The 17,026-nt window shown below is 34.1% G+C and overlaps 1 protein-coding gene across 2 annotated transcripts; it reads right to left on the bottom strand.

The window, feature by feature from the left end:
- Positions 1-5,989: 5,989 nt before the first annotated feature.
- On the bottom strand, positions 5,990-15,874 carry LOC113718392 (probable potassium transporter 17). Of its 2 annotated transcripts, XM_072071697.1 has the most exons (8): positions 15,306-15,874; positions 11,836-12,058; positions 9,746-9,964; positions 9,577-9,627; positions 8,918-9,178; positions 8,242-8,294; positions 7,786-8,155; positions 5,990-7,306 (listed from the first exon to the last, which is right to left on the bottom strand). In XM_072071697.1, exons 1-8 carry the CDS (start codon positions 15,438-15,440, stop codon positions 6,456-6,458), a joined length of 2,163 nt encoding a protein of 720 aa, XP_071927798.1. In that variant the 5' UTR covers positions 15,441-15,874; the 3' UTR covers positions 5,990-6,455. The 2 variants fall into 2 exon arrangements, with proteins under 2 accessions (XP_071927798.1, XP_071927799.1); XM_072071698.1 differs by lacking the exon at positions 9,577-9,627.
- Positions 15,875-17,026: the final 1,152 nt, after the last annotated feature.

Below are 17,026 nucleotides of genomic sequence, written 5' to 3'. Positions count from 1 at the left end.
AAAAAAGGAAAATAAAAAAAAATCTAATGACAAAATCCACTTATCTACTAGTCATTCTGGTACTGTTTCCCACTACCAAGAACAATTTGTCACCTGATGAATAATTGCAAATGCTAAACTTATGCGTATAGTGCGTTGCTGACGTAGCGTTTAGCGTCACTAACTTTTACTCTAGTGACGTAATTAGTGAAACATTGAATGACTATACATACATACATATATATATATATATTACATAAAAATATCATCGTTTATTAAATTTGCACTAATGGCACAAAGTATAAATGATGATGTACTGAATATGTAGCTCTACAAAGTTATGGGAATAAGTGTTAATTGAATCCATGAGCTCGCATTTGCTGAATGCGAAGACCCCCTGGACGGAATTGCATTCTCAAACTGTCCCCTTTGCAGAAATTTTTAAAAATTCATCATAAATTTGGAATTTTCTCTTTATTTTTATTCACGTCATTTTCTACTAAGTAATAGTCAACAAATACAAACAAAAGATCAGTAGTTAGTTGTGGAATTTGTTCGAAGGTGTATTGATTGGTAGCTTCCAACTTGCTTTTCTTGTTTACATGTGAAATTATTGGGAGTAAATCAGATACAACCGAATCTTTTTAAGGGTTCTTGCTCATCATTAAAGAGCAAAGATTTCAATATATATATATATATATATATATATATATGTGTGTGTGTATATATTTCACTATGTTCATCTGTCTTGCTTCTTCTCTCCTGGTCTTGCCCTACCACTCTTGAAAGAAGCTGAATAAACATGTAATGGAAAATCCTCGTCAGTTCTAACTTTGAATTAGGTTACAGAACATATTCAAAGTTCCACTTGCTTTCAACTCTTACCAATTTTTTCTTCGCACGTGAAAACTACAGGAGACTGTTAATGGAGGGGTTCACATAGTGGCAAGAATCCGTCTGCAACACAATGATATTGACTAGTCGTTTCAATTTTATCAAACTAATCTGATAGGTGTTTTTAGCACTTGCAACGTTTTCAAAATGGATTTTGGGACCTTGGAAGTTTGAATGACGTGCTAATAGAAATAGATAAGGATGTGCAAGAAGCTAGAGAGAGTGTATAAAATGTTAAAGTCGTCTTTCTTGAATCATAGACTTAAGAAGGATAGTTTTGTCATTTTAACACAGATTCTTTTGAGAATAAAATTTGGACTGTAATAGAGTCATAACTTGCTTTTGATCTGACTGTGAGAAAAACTCTAAGAGTCCTCTATTAATTACTAAGCAGACCCCATTAATTCATAGTGTTATAGACTTGAAAGAAAGAGTTTTCTTAATTATTTTTGTTGCTTCTGTTTTATTTTTTTAAATGAAGAGCGAGGATATTGTATCATTTTAAGATTCTTGCTAAGAAGCTAAGTCCTAGAAACTATTTACAAAACAATTCAATATTTATTTTTTGAATTCGATAAAGAAAAAAGAACTTACATATAGTTTTCAAAATAGTTTTTGAAAACTTTTGTGAAAGAGTGGAGCTTAATTATGAAATAGAACTTCAATATTGATTCCTTATGATATGTAGTGTTAAAAGCGTACATGTTGTACAAAAGTTTGGATGCGTTTGATAAAATTGAAGTTTGAAGTTTGAAATTTGAATTTTGAATCAATTAAGTTATTGAATTGTTAAATCCTAAATTTGATACATTTTGAATGTATATTAAGTGATAAGTGAATAATTTACCACTTCTTTTTTAGAGCAAGTTTTGTCTACGAAATTCAGTGCTACTTAATTAATTTAGATGTTAAATTTTTTATTATTAAACACGTCTGAACATCTTATGATCTGAATCCATTAAATGTAAGTGCTGAATTGAGTTATCAAACAAGGTCTTAGCATAAAACTATCCCTCATAGCAAATAATCAAATTTGTATTTTTTTTTTTTTGGTAAGTAGAAATTCTTGATTTCAAGATCCATTTCCTATTTACAACTCTCATTTTACCATCCAAGCCAACAAATTTACACGATCTTCGTTAAGGGTGGCAACGGGGGCGGGCGCTTGCTGGGATAGAAATGGGGCGGGGGAAGAAAATTTCCCCCCGTCTTAAAACAGGGCAGGGGGCAGGGGGCGGGGCAACATATACCCACCCCATCCTTCGTCCCATCCCCCATATATAAAAAAATTATATATATATATTTAAATTTATAGATATATATATATACACAACATAATAATTAAGTTATAATCCCATTCTTTGTATTTAATAATATAATTAATAACATAATTGTGAACATACAATTGTGACTTGGTCCTATTACATCTCAATCAGATGTTTAATGTCGTTTTATTAAATGGTTGCTAATCCTCTTTAATTATTAGTATTTGCAACTCGTTGAATGATCTAAGATTGAGTACTTGAGCATATCTTTATTGAATATTTTGAAATAGAATATATCCTGTAAACGAGTAGATTGTTAAATATGGTAAGTTGATTTCTTCCCTCACCAGGGATGGAGAGCAGGGGGCTACGGATGGGGCAAGGGATAGGGGGAGTTATTTGATAATGGGGCGGGGCAGGGTGAGGCATTGCCACCCTTAATCTTTAATTTATACGTGGGAGGCCTTGAATCCAAAACCAACTTTCTACTTACAATCCATTCCACCTTACCATCCAACTCAACAAATTTGCACCATTTTCATGAGACAGTTAGATATTTTCCATTTTATTTCAACGTATGCAACTCAAATATTTTCCATTTTTGTTTCAACAAGTGCAACTAAAGTAACAGATGGCCGAGGAATCATTGGTTAAATAGGTAAGATTGAAACCTGGAAAATTAAAGATTTTGAGTTTAAATCTCTTTTCCCCTCCTTTGTTTCTTAAATCTTGTTCTTTTCCCTGCTAAAAAATTAAAAGGAAAGAAAAAGGCTAAAGTATGGAGCATTGGGCTTCGTCGCAGATTTCGTTTTTGTTCACTCGGTCTGCTCTCAAATTAGAGGTGGGCATCATGCACGTTCGAGTTAGCCCAACAGACAAAAACTTGGGTAGAAGGTTTATGAATTACGTCAAATTTATCCTTTTCTCTTTATATTGGATTTTTGTGGTTGATATGATCTTTGTGTTTTCTTCTCATTTTTTTTTTTTTCAGACACAGGGGGTATCCGGGCCTTCGGCCAGACTAATCTCCCTGTGGCTCGAGAGGGGAGGTCCTACCCCCTCGAACACGATAGCCTCATACAAGACTCGAAACCTGGTAAGCGTGGCCTGAAGAGGTGCTTGCTACCGGATGAATTAACCTAGGGAGGGCTTGTGTTTTCTTCTCAAGTTCATCAGTCTTTAGGCGTGTTATCAATTTTTGCTGGCTTTTTTCATGGACTGGATCAGGTTTCGTTTCGTAGATTTATTTTCCTGTAATTACAATAATATTTCAATTAAAAATAAATAGGAAAATGTAAAGGCCAAATTAAAATAGAGGACACTACTTTTCAAACAAGAGATGAAATATAGAAAACAAAAATTTAGTAAAATTTATTTTAGGACTTTGATGTCACAAGTTTTTTTTTTTTTTTCAACTATCATTCCCTTTGTTCTTCCTCATTTCATTATGAAGTCCATCAAGATTGTCTCAATTTCTTTGGCCTCAATTAAGATACTTTCCAAATGTACAAAGTTGAGTCATGGGAATTTTAAATTTTCCTAAGTAATTTCTATGTCGACAGAAATTATCTCGGTTGACACAATTTTTTTTTTTTTTTTTTGCTCATTTTTCTTGCTCATCATTAAAGGACAAAGATCTGAATACATCTCTCAAAACCATAAATTTCACTGTTTCTATCTTTCTTGCTTCTTCTCTCCAAGTCTTGCCCCTCTTCATTCTGAGAAAAGCTGAATAAACGTATAATGGAAAATCCTCGTCAGTTCCAACTTTGAATTAGGTTACAGAACATATTCAAAGTTGCACTAAGATATTGCTTTCAACTCTTACCAATTTTTTCTCCGCACGTGAACACTACTGGAGAATGTTAATGGAGGGGTTCACATAGTGGCAAGAATCCGTCTGCAACACCATGATATGGACTACTCGTTTTAATTGTATCAAACTTCTGATAGGTGTTTTTGGCACTTCAACGTTTCCAAAATGGATTTTGCGATGTTGGAAGTTCGAATGAAATGTGCTAATAGAAAGAGAGAAGGATGTGCAAGAAGCTAGAGAGAGTGTCTAAAATGTATAAAATGTCAAACTGCTCTTTCTCTAATCATAGAGTCGTAGGCTTCAAGGGATAGCTTTGTCATTTTAACACATATTCGTTTGGGAATAAAATTTCTCAAGTTGCGTTTGATAAAACTAAAACCTGAAAACTGAAATTTAAAATTTGAAATCTGAATTCATTAAATTATTGAATTGTTAAGTATTAAATTTAATATATTTGAGTGTATATCACATTCATTGATAAGTGCATAACGTATCACTTAATTTTGAGAACAAGTTTTACTTAGAAAATTCAGTGTCACATAATTAATTCAGATGTTCAATTTTTAATTATCAAACAGTTTAAATATATTAAGATATGAATTCATTAAATTTAAGTGTTGAACTGAATTATCAATCAGAACCATAGACTTAAAAGGGATAGTTTTGTCTTTTAAACACAGATTTGTTCCGGAATAAAATTTGGACTATAGTGGTATCATAACTTACTTTTTACCTGAGTGTGAGGAAAAATCTAAGAGCCCTCTCTTAATCATTGAGCCGATTTCATTAATTAATAGTATTATAGACTTCAAAGAAAGAGTTTTTTTAAAAAAAAAAAATTTATTTTTGTTGCTTCTGCTGTGGCCTCATTTTAAGATTCTTGCTAAAAAGCTAATTCTTATCAACTATTTATGCAACAATTATATCGTATCAAAAAATTAAAGACCTACGTCATCCTGAATTATTTAGGCAGATTAGATATACAATATTCAACTTTCTTAATTGATAGTATGTGACTGGTATACCTTAACCCCTTCATATTTTTATTAAAGCAATACCACTGTGATCAAGAAAATTCCAAAAGATATCAAAATTGCATGGCAACAATTTCCTATTTGGGCTGCTTTACTATATGCTATTTGGATGTGCTACTATGCATTAGTTGGGATTATACAAATAGGCAATCTACAACTCGTGTGAAAATCAACATTAACTAATATCGTAGTATGAAGAGAATGTATACGTATGTACGTATGTATCTTGTGGTCAAACGGATGTCATCGGAAAAATTTTTTATCTGGTCAAATTAGGAGTTCGTCTTGGTTTAATGACCGGTTTAAAATTTTGAAGTACTTATAATTGAAAATTCTCGTTAATTTTAGGGTTCTTCTATTATGTGTTCTAAGAGCACATGATAAAAGATAGGTCCAATATTACTTTGACTTTAAAAATATAAATTTACATTGCTAAAGCATAAATAATTTAGAAGGTGAATGATAAGGTTAGAAATTTACATTGCCTTTTAATTACCCTATATCATCAAAGCATGAAGAACTAGTGCTGCGAAATTAACAATATATCAAATTCTCATAAAGCACTGATAAACAATGTTGGAGAATTTGAGCTATGCCTCATCCCTGAAAGGATATTACTTGGAGAAGTCTAGGATTAACTAACTATTAGGGCTATAAATCAAACTAAATAGTTTGGTATTCGGTTTGAACTCGACTGAATCAAACTTGTTTAAACTTGTTTGTTTAGGTATCAATCGAAATTCTAACATGATTTCAAACTCGAAAATATTAACGAATCAATTACGATCTTCATGTTATCCGATTCGATATGTACAAGAATATACAAGGCAAGTAAATTCATAAAAGTATGTCTATAGTTTGCTTCCTTTAACTCTACTTCCTTCCTTTCCATGTTTTGTTTATCTTCTAAAATAGCAAGCATATAATACTTTTGTCTCTTAAATAGGTATAATTGATTTTAATCACATCCCTAATTTATCTTGAATATCAAAGAGCAAAAGTCAAGGGAAAAAAGTAACAATTAGGATGAAAATCTCTATATAATACAACTTGAAATTTCAAACCAAACGAAGCTTTGATTGTATGTGTTTGAACTCGATACTTTGACAAACCAAGCCAAGTTTTCCGTGAACATACGTTTGAAATTTCAAACCAAACTCGATTAGTTTCTTTCAAAAAAATTTCAAACACAAGCCAAGTTTAAACCCTCCCTTTAATCTTCAAACCAATCCTAAACATACCTCTGTCCGACTTGTTTTCATCCCTACTAACTATTTACCCAAAAACTAATTGATGCCAAACCAACTACTTAGATGAATGAATATCTTCGCTGTTTTCATTTTGAAGAAAGTCATTAAAATTGCGATGCAGCAGTGGGTTCTATAATCTTGTAGACGTCTAGCAGATTTTATCTTACTGATGCAAGAACAAAGAATGATCAGAATATCAGGATTGTTGTTTTTCAGTTCAAACTTCATAACGCATTCCAACCTCTATGCAGTGTGGCAGTGGAATTCCCAAAGCAGGAAGTGCAGACCTGCAATTACTGTGCAGGACTTCATAGAAAGCAATCATATTTCTGTCAAACCAGCTAGAACTCTTACTGATATGAAACCTTGTCTTCCCGCGTACATGAACCACTCCTGCAAGTTTTGCCTCTTTTATGTCAGCAATTTCTTCATCCAAGGAAGTAGTAGATTGTGCTTGATCAAATAAATCACGCACATGATTCTGCAAACCATCGGTAACTTGAAGAACAAAGTCGACCCCTTCAAGGCTAAGAGAATCAGCATAGCCATACTGAATGATGCACCCGTAAACTCCTTTGAGGCCTAATTTGCTGGCAATAATTCTTTCATGTGGCGGGACTTTTGCAACCATTGTATATCTAAGAGTCGTAAACACAATGATGTTGTGAAGAGATTTCATATTCTTCAAGTAGTGACCAAATACAGGGGTCAGTCCATCTTGAATCTTAGTATAGAAAAAACAGAGTCCAGGAACCCTCTGGATGCCCGGATCAGAGAGCAGTGTTTTAAGCCTGTCCATATCTATTCTGTTTGTTAACTCATACTCCATCTTTCTCTGCCTTCCGTAGAACCAGCCAAACATAATAAATGCAAGGATAAGAGAAATGGCAAATGGAATCCAACCGCCTTCTGGAATTTTGGTGAAGACAGAACTAACATAGACACCCTCCATCACGAAAAATACAACAAAGTAAAGTGCAGCTAGAACAGGTGGAGTTCTCCAAACAATGATCATGACTAAAGTCAGCAGCGTTGTTGTAATGAGCATGACCATGGTGACAACAACTCCTAAAAGGATGCTGTTACTTATTAGAAAATCGAAGAAATAAGCAAAACTGAGAATTCATCATAATCAACATTTTCTTTACAAAAACATGATGCTGCAGATTAGTCACATGCCTCAGGGCTCCTACCGACTTGCAAATGAAAACTTTCTGAATTTAACTAAATAGACTCAATTCGTCAAATATAATAATATAACAAGAGCAAACACTTCTAAAAAAAAATGTCATATTATGAAATTGGCATCAATGTAAAACAAACAAGAATAGTTGAACCCTACTGGCTGGAACTCCTTATTCTAAGCACCTTTGTAAAAGAAACAAATTAAATCCTGCCTAAGTTTCTTGGTTCAAACCATTTGTATATCTGTCAAATGAGAAGATTGATTGGCATAGCTAGATCTGAAGTGAGGCTAATATAGCAATGCTTATGAGTGCTAGGTAGATCAACTATAGCAATAAAATAGAGTAAACAATATGTCTTACCAAAGGCATTTCCAATTTCTTGGCCATCTCCAAATATTAGTATTACAGCAACACAAAGTAGCATAAGAATATAATTAACTTCAGGAGAATACACCTCTCCTTCTTGTCTGGTCGATGTGTGGACTATCTTGACCCGAGGAAAATAATCAAGTGCAACAGATTGCTTGATAATTGAAAATGTTGCGGAAATCAACGATTGGCTAGCTACAATAGCTGCTAGTGTGGATACCACAAACATAGGCCAGTATACAGCAGATGGTATAAACTTGTAAAACCCATCCTTATGGTCATTTGGGTTTCTGATCAAGTAAGCAGTCTGTCCAGCATATGTCAGAACTAGGGATGGATATATTGTGAAGAGAAAAGCTATCTGCCAAATTATTTTCAATGGAGTTAGGATGGATATAAAGCAATAAACCTGCCCTGAAGATCAAGAAGATTTTTCATGAACTTCACCTGGATTGAACTCTTGTTGAAATGACCAAGATCAGCAAACATGGCCTCAGAACCTGCATAGAAGCAACAATGAGATTTCAAATAATGATCACCTAATCCACACTCCTCGGCCTTCCTTCCCCCTCCCCCCACCAGCGCCTGGCGGCAGGGTGTCCCAAAACAATCAAAAGTTTAGCGAGAAAACAAGACCAGAAAAGGAAAAAAAAAAAAAAGTAGAAGCAGACGAAGAAGAAAAAGGAGCCAAGGAGGAAAAAGAAATATATGATCAGTAATTTGATTGGAACGAAAACCTGCAATATGGTTAGTAGAAGTTGTGATACAATAGTGCTTAGTATTCATTTAGAAAAAAATCCTGCTTCATAATTCGTGATGATAACAGGAATAATTTGCATCAGTTGCAAAACAGTTAAGTTTCCAACAATTTACTGAGAACAAGTCTTTTCTAGCACGTCAATGTATATTATGCTCCTGGAATTTACTTCAGTCAAAAGCATTGCTTGAATTGAAACTTAAATTTATTGAAATCCTAGAAAAGTCATAAGTATTTTTCAGAAGCTCCCCTGCCACTCCCACCCCCAGACAGTCAAAATAGTTGAAGCTGAAAATAGTGATAAGTAAAAGAGACGCATTAGCTTTGGATTCACATAATCTAGTCAGATGGTTGTATGAGGCTTGCCTGTGATGCAAAGGATAGTTCCACTGAGCAACAGCCAGCCTTCCTTCCCGTTTCTCCAGAAGAACGTGAATATGTAATGGGGTGATATTGCCTTATATATGCTTGGGTAGTGCTTTATGATACTAAATATTCCTACAAGAGGAGTAGTGAGGGTCCATGCACCCATTATAGGTGAGAAAAGGAAACTCACTCTGGAGGTTCCATATTTCTGCAGGAGAAATAAAGCAATGAGGACCACTGCTGAGAGGATTTCCACCCATGCTGCAAGTCAAAAAACTAAAACTTCAACATGATAAAATATTTTGTTGCTGATTTGGCTGGTAATGGAAGTCCAAATTTTCATCCTCTTTAGGTTTTCAGTAACTAGCTTGAGTTCACCTTTCTCCTTGAGTGCTTCAACAATTAGTAGTAGTTTTTTACCTTCTGCTCGAGTTCTAAGTTTCCTGATCCGATCATTTTTTTTTGTTCAACTACTAAATGGTCAATCTGATATGCAGTATAAATCATGTTTATTAATTGTTTGTTGTTGCATGTTGTAGACATGCATGAAATGTAGTCTATGAACTTAGGAACCTAGCTCTCCCTCTTCAGACTTACAAATTCAGGAAACTTTACAGGCATCAGTTAAATTTTAGGCAGCAAATGTGCTTATTACTCACTTTTAGTAATCGATGGAAAAGGTGCCCGGATGCCATCCATTGCTGACAACACTGAGGCAGGTTTTCACCAAAAAAAGTAAATGTAGGAATGATAGAAATAAACTCTCAAAGAGGGAAAAAACATTAAAATATGCTGAATTCTCGGATCGATAGTTACATGCCAACCGACCTGAAATTGCAGGAGTAAGTACACCATCACCAATTAGCATGCACATGCCTAAAATTGCTATAAAAAGCAACAGCCTTCTGGCAACCAAGCTCTCCTCAAAAAATTTGCCAAGTTTGCTTTGCTTTTCGGTAGTGCAAGAATTTGCACATGAACGTTTTGAAGAAAGAATGTTGATGTTTATTTTCCTGCATAGTAATGAATAGAGGGCAAAAGTTCCACCTGCAAAGAACAATTCCCCACAAGTTATGACACAGGCAAAGAATGGGTAGGTGAAAGCAGCAAGCTCTTAAAGTTCTGCACAATAAAGATGCGTTTTCCTTGTGTGAATTCAATACTCGCTTAAAGATAAGAATATCACAGATTCATCTTCTGAATTTTGATCCCTACTCATCATCAAGTCTCTGCTTGTTAATCTATTCCTGATCAATAAGCTAGAACACAACAATTATTTCCTCACTTTTGAACTCCAATTCAGGCAAAATCAGAACAGGAATCTGATATCTGTGTTGCATTTCACCCACCTGCGACTGTTATCTCCAGATTGATGAAAGAAAACTACTCTCATTTGCTTCTCCAAGACATCTGTATGAAGCTTGGCCTAATTGTAGATGGAAAAGTAAATAGCGAAGGAGGGTTCGTCCGTCAACCATTGAAGTGTAAAGAACCATTGAGTTTAGGTTAGAGGCACGCTGCAAGTCATTTTGTTTTTAATTCAAGTTATAAAGTATGCATTAAAAACAAGGGCAGTCGTCTGTTTCTGTTTGAAGTGGGAGAAGTAAAAAAAAACAGGACCTAACTGATACAAGTTCAGGAAATGGTACATTCAACAAACACATGAAACCACTGAGCTCAGCGGCCAAAAAGGGATTCGAACCTTCTTTTGACTGTAGGTCAGGGATTCGAACCCTACCTATAATAAAAAAATCCAAAACAGGTGCCGAAACACCCTTTAGTCTAGTAGGTTCTTATATCTATTAGCCTCTTTGGTCTAGTAGGTTCTTATATCTATTAACTCTTTATACATAACCTCTTGAGGCTCCCCTTCTCCTAGATTAAGATAAATTAAGTTATAAAAATGTTATTGTTACCGTAAAAAAAAAAAAAAAAAAAACACATGAAAACTCTTAAAGGTTTGCTTGACTTTCGGCTCACTAATAACTACAACACCTGTGCCACAAGAAAAATTAAATAAGAGAAAAAGAAAATGCTATATATTACAACCATATGCGTTGGATGAATCTGAAAAACACAATTCACTGCAGAGAATTATATGGCTACTACAGAGGAAATTAAAGATAGATTTCTTGGGTAGATTTCTGGGTAAAGTCATTGCTGACAATGCAGGAGAAGGGAAGCGACTACATTGACTCCAATATCATTCAACAATTAAAATGAGGAAAGTTATGAAAATAAACAAAGAAGATATGTTTATGGATGCATTAATGTTTGCTTGTGTAAACAATTAAGTTTTTGCCCTGAATTTCATCAGTTGCAGATGGTAAAATGGTTGTAGAAGTGGCAACATAAACTTTTCATGGCAGTTAGGCCCATAAAACACAACTCAACATATCCTAACTCCAGCAGTAGGACTTGGTAGGAATCTATTGCTTCCAAATTACTGACTGGAAATTACATTCATTAATCAACTCCCATAGAGCAATGCCCAGTCTTTCAACTTTATCAGAATATTTTGCAGCCAAAGCTCAAAGGCACATAAACTTAGTCTGATCTGACTTTAGTGTCCCAACATAGCCGTACAACAACTTCTACACTTTCTATGATTTCCATCACGAAACTGAAAGCAACCTACAAGTCCTAAATTAGAAAAAATCTAAAAATGAAAAAATTCAGCTAGGAGGTTCTTAAGCATTTGCAAGGCGTACAAATTGTGAAGGAAAATTGAGCATGCCGACGCCAAGAGCAACGTATATTCAGTGTACAACTTAGATATTAAATGCAGAAGACGTCAAAAATAGAGTGAAATAATTTGTTTGACAGGGCGTGCTAAGTTGAGGACATGATGAACAACATTCAAGATTAAAACTATTGCAGTCATCATATATATATAAACCACGTCAATGCATGTATACCTTCACCCTGATCATCAGCTCTAACAGCTATACTAGCGTACTTGACAAGTCCAATTAGACTGAGAGTCCAGAACATAATACTGAAGATTCCCAAATAGTTTTCTTCTGTTGGAGATTTCAGTTGCATTGAAGGATACACGTAAAGCGGAGATGTAACAAGCCCACCAAAGACGACCCCCAATGTCTTGTAAGCAATAAACAGAGTCCGCCATTTTTCTGTCCCCTAAACCAAATACATTCGTGTTAAGACATAAACCAATCCAAAAGATTGAAGAAATGCAGAGAAAAGAGCCCGTGGTTATCCTGAATACTTAAAGCTCTCTCAATCTGTGCTTATAATTCTTCTTGCTTTCATGTAACTTTATCTTATGTTAGCCTTATAATTTTTCCCCAACGGCTCAACCCCTCTCCCATAAGCATGTCATATCTGTCATAAGCTCTTACAGTTAAGAAAATATTTTGCTGTACACAAATTCTGAAGAAGTTCAATGGAAGATCAAGTAAAGCTGGGTTTTCATCAAACCGCAAAAAGGGCATTTGTCTAATCAGTGTCCTTGGTGATTTGTCATAGCTTGGACTGTTCCTCATCCTTATGATCATGTCCCTGCTACTTTCAAATCACTTATCATACAAAATATGGTACTCAATGAGTTAGCTAGACCAAAATTAATCAGATATCATCTTTTCTTTATGCATATGATTTTAATTTTCTAGGTCACCTTCCACATGGCAATTATGCAAACAACTAACTTCTCCAAAGTTTAGCTACAACTGATGACTATATTCAAATACAGAGTTCTCATAGGATATAAAGCATCTTGCTCCCATCACCCCTTAGTTGCATTTAGTGAAATAAAGCACAAGGACCACAACGCCTACATAATACATACCTAGAAGGAGGACAAGACATATTTCAGAATTGGAAGTATTGTGGTGTTTTTCATAACAAAACTTCTGAAGTTTTGAGGCAAAAATTTGTCTCTCCAAGCTACTTAGATAATTCTAGATACATTTGCCCTCAAACTAAAAGTAACAAGTCCATCAATGCATATAATAATGAAAAGAGTAACCGTTGCTCTTTCTCGAATCCGAACTCTAACCCCAAGATTCTTGGACGTTAAGGGAATCAAGACCCTGAACAAATATCAGTTCCAGTTGTTTTATTTGTTCAAGGAAATGTAAAATAGACACTAATGCAACATAGTAAATATAGACACTAATAATTGACTTACAATCTGTTGTTAAAAACGTTCGAATTTTAATCTCAAGTAGAGGATTTTAAGTTGATCCCAACCACAAATTGTCTAGTGCAACAACAGCCAACTGTTGCTAAGAAGCCATTTCTCCCGTAAAGGATATTCACCCTCATTTTGTATACATTTGCCCAGTTCTAAAATCTCACGCAATAGAGTTTTATCAGAATTTTCAGAGTTCAACACATGTACTTGTGCGGGCTTAATAAAAATGTATTTGTGCATTTGTGCCCACCTTCTTCAATTCATTCCCAACGTTAGTACTTTCTACTCTCTAGGATTCTTGTATACAATATACATGGCTTGTATATTGTTTAATAATTTATTCTGGATAAAAATAAAATTTTCTAAAACCTAAAAGCTAAACTGAACATTTTATTGTAGTTAGTGGAGGCACGTTTACAAATTATTAGATTAAAAGTAAAATTTCTGAATAAGGGTAGGTCCCCTTTGGATGGAAGTTTTTTCAGTTGAAAAGTAATGTAAAGTCATCCACAGAAGTCAAAAAAATCCATGAGGAGCACAGTTTAAAATGTAAGAAATGTCAAAACAATATGCCTGAAGGTCTCGAGCCAGTCTAAATTTCATATCACCAAAAAGAAAAAAAATTCCACAAGTACATTTCTTTAGCATACTGTTTCTCACTTCAAACCAACAACTTCCTATGGTTTTCTGATAACATACATATGAAAGTATTTATGGCAAGCAAATCTGAATTTTCAACATCTGTGACAGGGGTTACTAGGTTTCCACAATTAACCCAATCTAGTTTTTTGTAGCTCTTAAGAAAGCAGAAAAATTCTGGCCGCTTAGCATGGAATTTCTGACCCAAAGCACTTATTAACCACTACATAATACTTGATGAATTTGACCAATGAAAATTGACCCAATAAATGAGATGGTATTAATTGCTATTTATGCCTCTACGACACGTGATGTACAAATACTATTCCCTCAATCTCACTTTATTAGTTTTAATCTTTTTCACAGTAAAAATTAGTTAACATTCTTGAAAGAGTAAATTTAGGATAGTGAACTATAATTTAAAGCGGATAAAAAATGAGACAGAAGAAGTATTATCAAGTACTGATAATAGATCAATATCGTGAGTAGTGTTACGACTAGTACTATGTTACATGGTGCACATAATTTGTTGACATTTTTGCCTCAAGAAACTAGGAGTATATGCATAAAAATCTGCATTTATTCAGAGGCAACATGCTATAAGAGAGGCGATGATTTCCGTCAACTTTAATCTTGTTCTCTTTTTGTTGCATTTTCTGTTATTGATACCGTGTTTTGTTTGTTCCTGCTTGAATTCCTCAATCTTGTGAACTGGGAACTCCAAATCATCGATATGCACAATGACTTCTCTTGGATACTGCTTGTCGTTGGCATGTTTGATAGAAAACAAACACATTTCATCTCTCATTCAATTCTCGTTCTTATTTTCGGAAAACGTGCTCAGTTTCACGAAATGTATCGAACGCTTTTTGCCTGTCGAGCAAAGTGTTGACACAATGTTGCAAAAGTTTCGAAATTACGAGTTTTTAGTAGCAATCTTCGGGAATTTGGAGCCTAAAAAATTTCAATTCAAACCAGTTTTGTAAATCTAGAAAACATCAGATGTAGATTTATTTAATTTTGGTGTAATTGTGATTTTTACACAAATTTAGTTTTACCTATGATTCACAAACTCAAAACCACTAGGATCGGTCCAGTGGCTATGAGGCTTTTAGAATCTTTCCACTATTAAGTTCAAGATTCCAATCTTGTGTTTTGTAGTTGTAGGTGACAAGGGTGTGAAAGAGATAAGAGGGTTTAAAACAATTTAAAAAAAAAAAAAAAGAAGTTACAACTCAAGTTTCACATCAAAATTGTATCAAACCCTATATAATCAAACACTGGTATTTCGAGACTATGTTCAAGCCCCCTTTTAAAGGAATATAACAAAGGCACCACTAAAAAGTAAAAGAAAAGGCCAAAATGGGGGGATTACGGAAGAAGTAACAATAGTACATGTGATCAAGAAGGAATTCAGAAGATCCTGAAATTGGCAACAATATGTGCCATTTAAATCCACATAAACACATTTGTTTTGTCTCAATTCATATACTCCTATATGCTAATTTCACTTAGGATTATGCAGATTGGGAATCATACTATGAAAATCAACATTGAATTATGATTGTTGCTAGAAGAGAATGTAATCTGTACCTTGTGGTCCAATGTTGGGAATGGAGTTGAATTGTTTAAAACATGAACACAAACATTAGTTGCATCCTTCTCACAAGACTCTGTCTTAATTACCAGCAGCGCCTTATCAGACTGACTTACCATTTCTTGCTCCATAATTTCTTGATGATTATGAGAATGAGATTCTGGTTTTCTATGGTGAAACTTAAATAGGAAAAGTATGGTCTTCCCTTTTCAACATTTCAATCATATATAAAAAGTATTCACTTAGTTTGTCCTAATTTCTTCTCTCTCATCCTTAACATTACATCTTTTCTAAGTTTTTTAATTCTGTGCTTTATAAGCACAGGAAAGGCACACCAAGATATGTGATAGGACCTTGGTAAAGACTCCATCATTATGTACCTATACTTTCATGGAAAAATATACCCCAATTGACACAAAACCCACATTTCATTTTGTGCTTTTTGGGCACAATATAGAATTAAGAACCCTTATTTCTATAGAATATTAGGCAAAATTTAAGATCATTGCAAACTAGTTTAGTTTTATACAAGTACTGCATAATGCTCCAAAAGACAACTTCAATATTGATCCCACATAAGTATTGGAAAAGTTTGATATTCTTTTCCATACACAAATGAGACATAAATCTTAAGAAAACTCGACAACATTTTATACTATCAGCTCTTAGAGAAAGTTGAGGACAGTGAGAAGCTACAAAAATGTTGCCTTCAAATGTTGCTTGCCAACGTGTCAAATCTAAAATTATTACTAGCTAGCTTATTCAATCTTTATCTATGTTTACGTGTCAAAATTTCGAGATTTAGTTTTCAAAATCATCAATTAGGCGATAATATTCATAGCTTATGTTTGTTTCACAAGAATTTAACATTTAGGGTTGTTGATCTTAATTGTTCCCCAGTGAACCGAAACTAGCAATGAAATATTAGGTCCCGTTTGAATTGTTATTTTTTAGAATATTTGTGAAAAAATGTATTATAGCAATTTAATATATATGAAATAAAAAGATTATTAGAAAATGCGTTCATTAAAAACGTAAAAATTTTTCCTTAAAAAGCTGAGATCCAAACTTTTGTAAATGTATAGATTCTGTTTGGAACTTAAGAAATATCGCTAAAAAGACAAAAATCATGTCAAATTTTTTAATTCAATTCAATTCAAAAGCTGATAGAACGATAAATAGACAATTATTTCTTGATTCAGTACCCTTGTTCTTGGTCAAATCTCAGCTAAATCCAACCTTCTGATTTAAAACTTCATCTCCAAAGATAAAACATTTGGAAAAAGAACATATTATTCTGTTACACACACTCAACATCCTATGAAACAGGGCAATTAGGGAACAGCCACAAACGGAGACTGAATAGAGCAGATAATATACATGCTTATTAGTTAACAAAAGAGCCAAATAGGAAAGATGGGCTGCCCCGAGAATATACTGGTGAATATTCAAGACGAAGAAGATTTAAAAGACAAAACAAAGAAGTCGTAAACCTCGATGAGCCATGCATCTCATTATTTTTCACGAAGCAGAAAGATATCTCACTGGCTTTGTTGTGGCCAGGAGGAATATGTGCGCAAAATTCCATCATTCAGCATTTACGAAGCTGCACTAAGAAACATATAATACCAATTGTGACAAGAAGGCCTGGTCTTGTACAAGAAGAAGATGAACGTAAATGTATTAGTTGGTAGGAAAGAAGATTTGGTACATAATT

This window comes from Coffea arabica, chromosome 11e (genome assembly GCF_036785885.1).
Source record: "Coffea arabica cultivar ET-39 chromosome 11e, Coffea Arabica ET-39 HiFi, whole genome shotgun sequence".
In the NCBI taxonomy this organism is placed as follows: Eukaryota; Viridiplantae; Streptophyta; class Magnoliopsida; order Gentianales; family Rubiaceae; genus Coffea; species Coffea arabica.
Note: the sequence above shows the minus strand (reverse complement) of the source record. Positions and strands in the feature narration are given on the sequence as shown.

Coding starts and splice junctions, on each gene's coding strand:
- LOC113718392 (XM_072071697.1), bottom strand. CDS start 15,440: ATGGAGCAAGAAATGGTAAGTCAGTCTGATAAGGCGCTGCTGGTAATT. Junction 9,965..11,835: donor AGCTGATGATCAGGGTGAAG/GTATACATGCAT, acceptor TGTTCTTTGCAG/GTGGAACTTTTGCCCTCTAT. Junction 8,156..8,241: donor TCAACAAGAGTTCAATCCAG/GTGAAGTTCATG, acceptor ATAATTTGGCAG/ATAGCTTTTCTCTTCACAAT.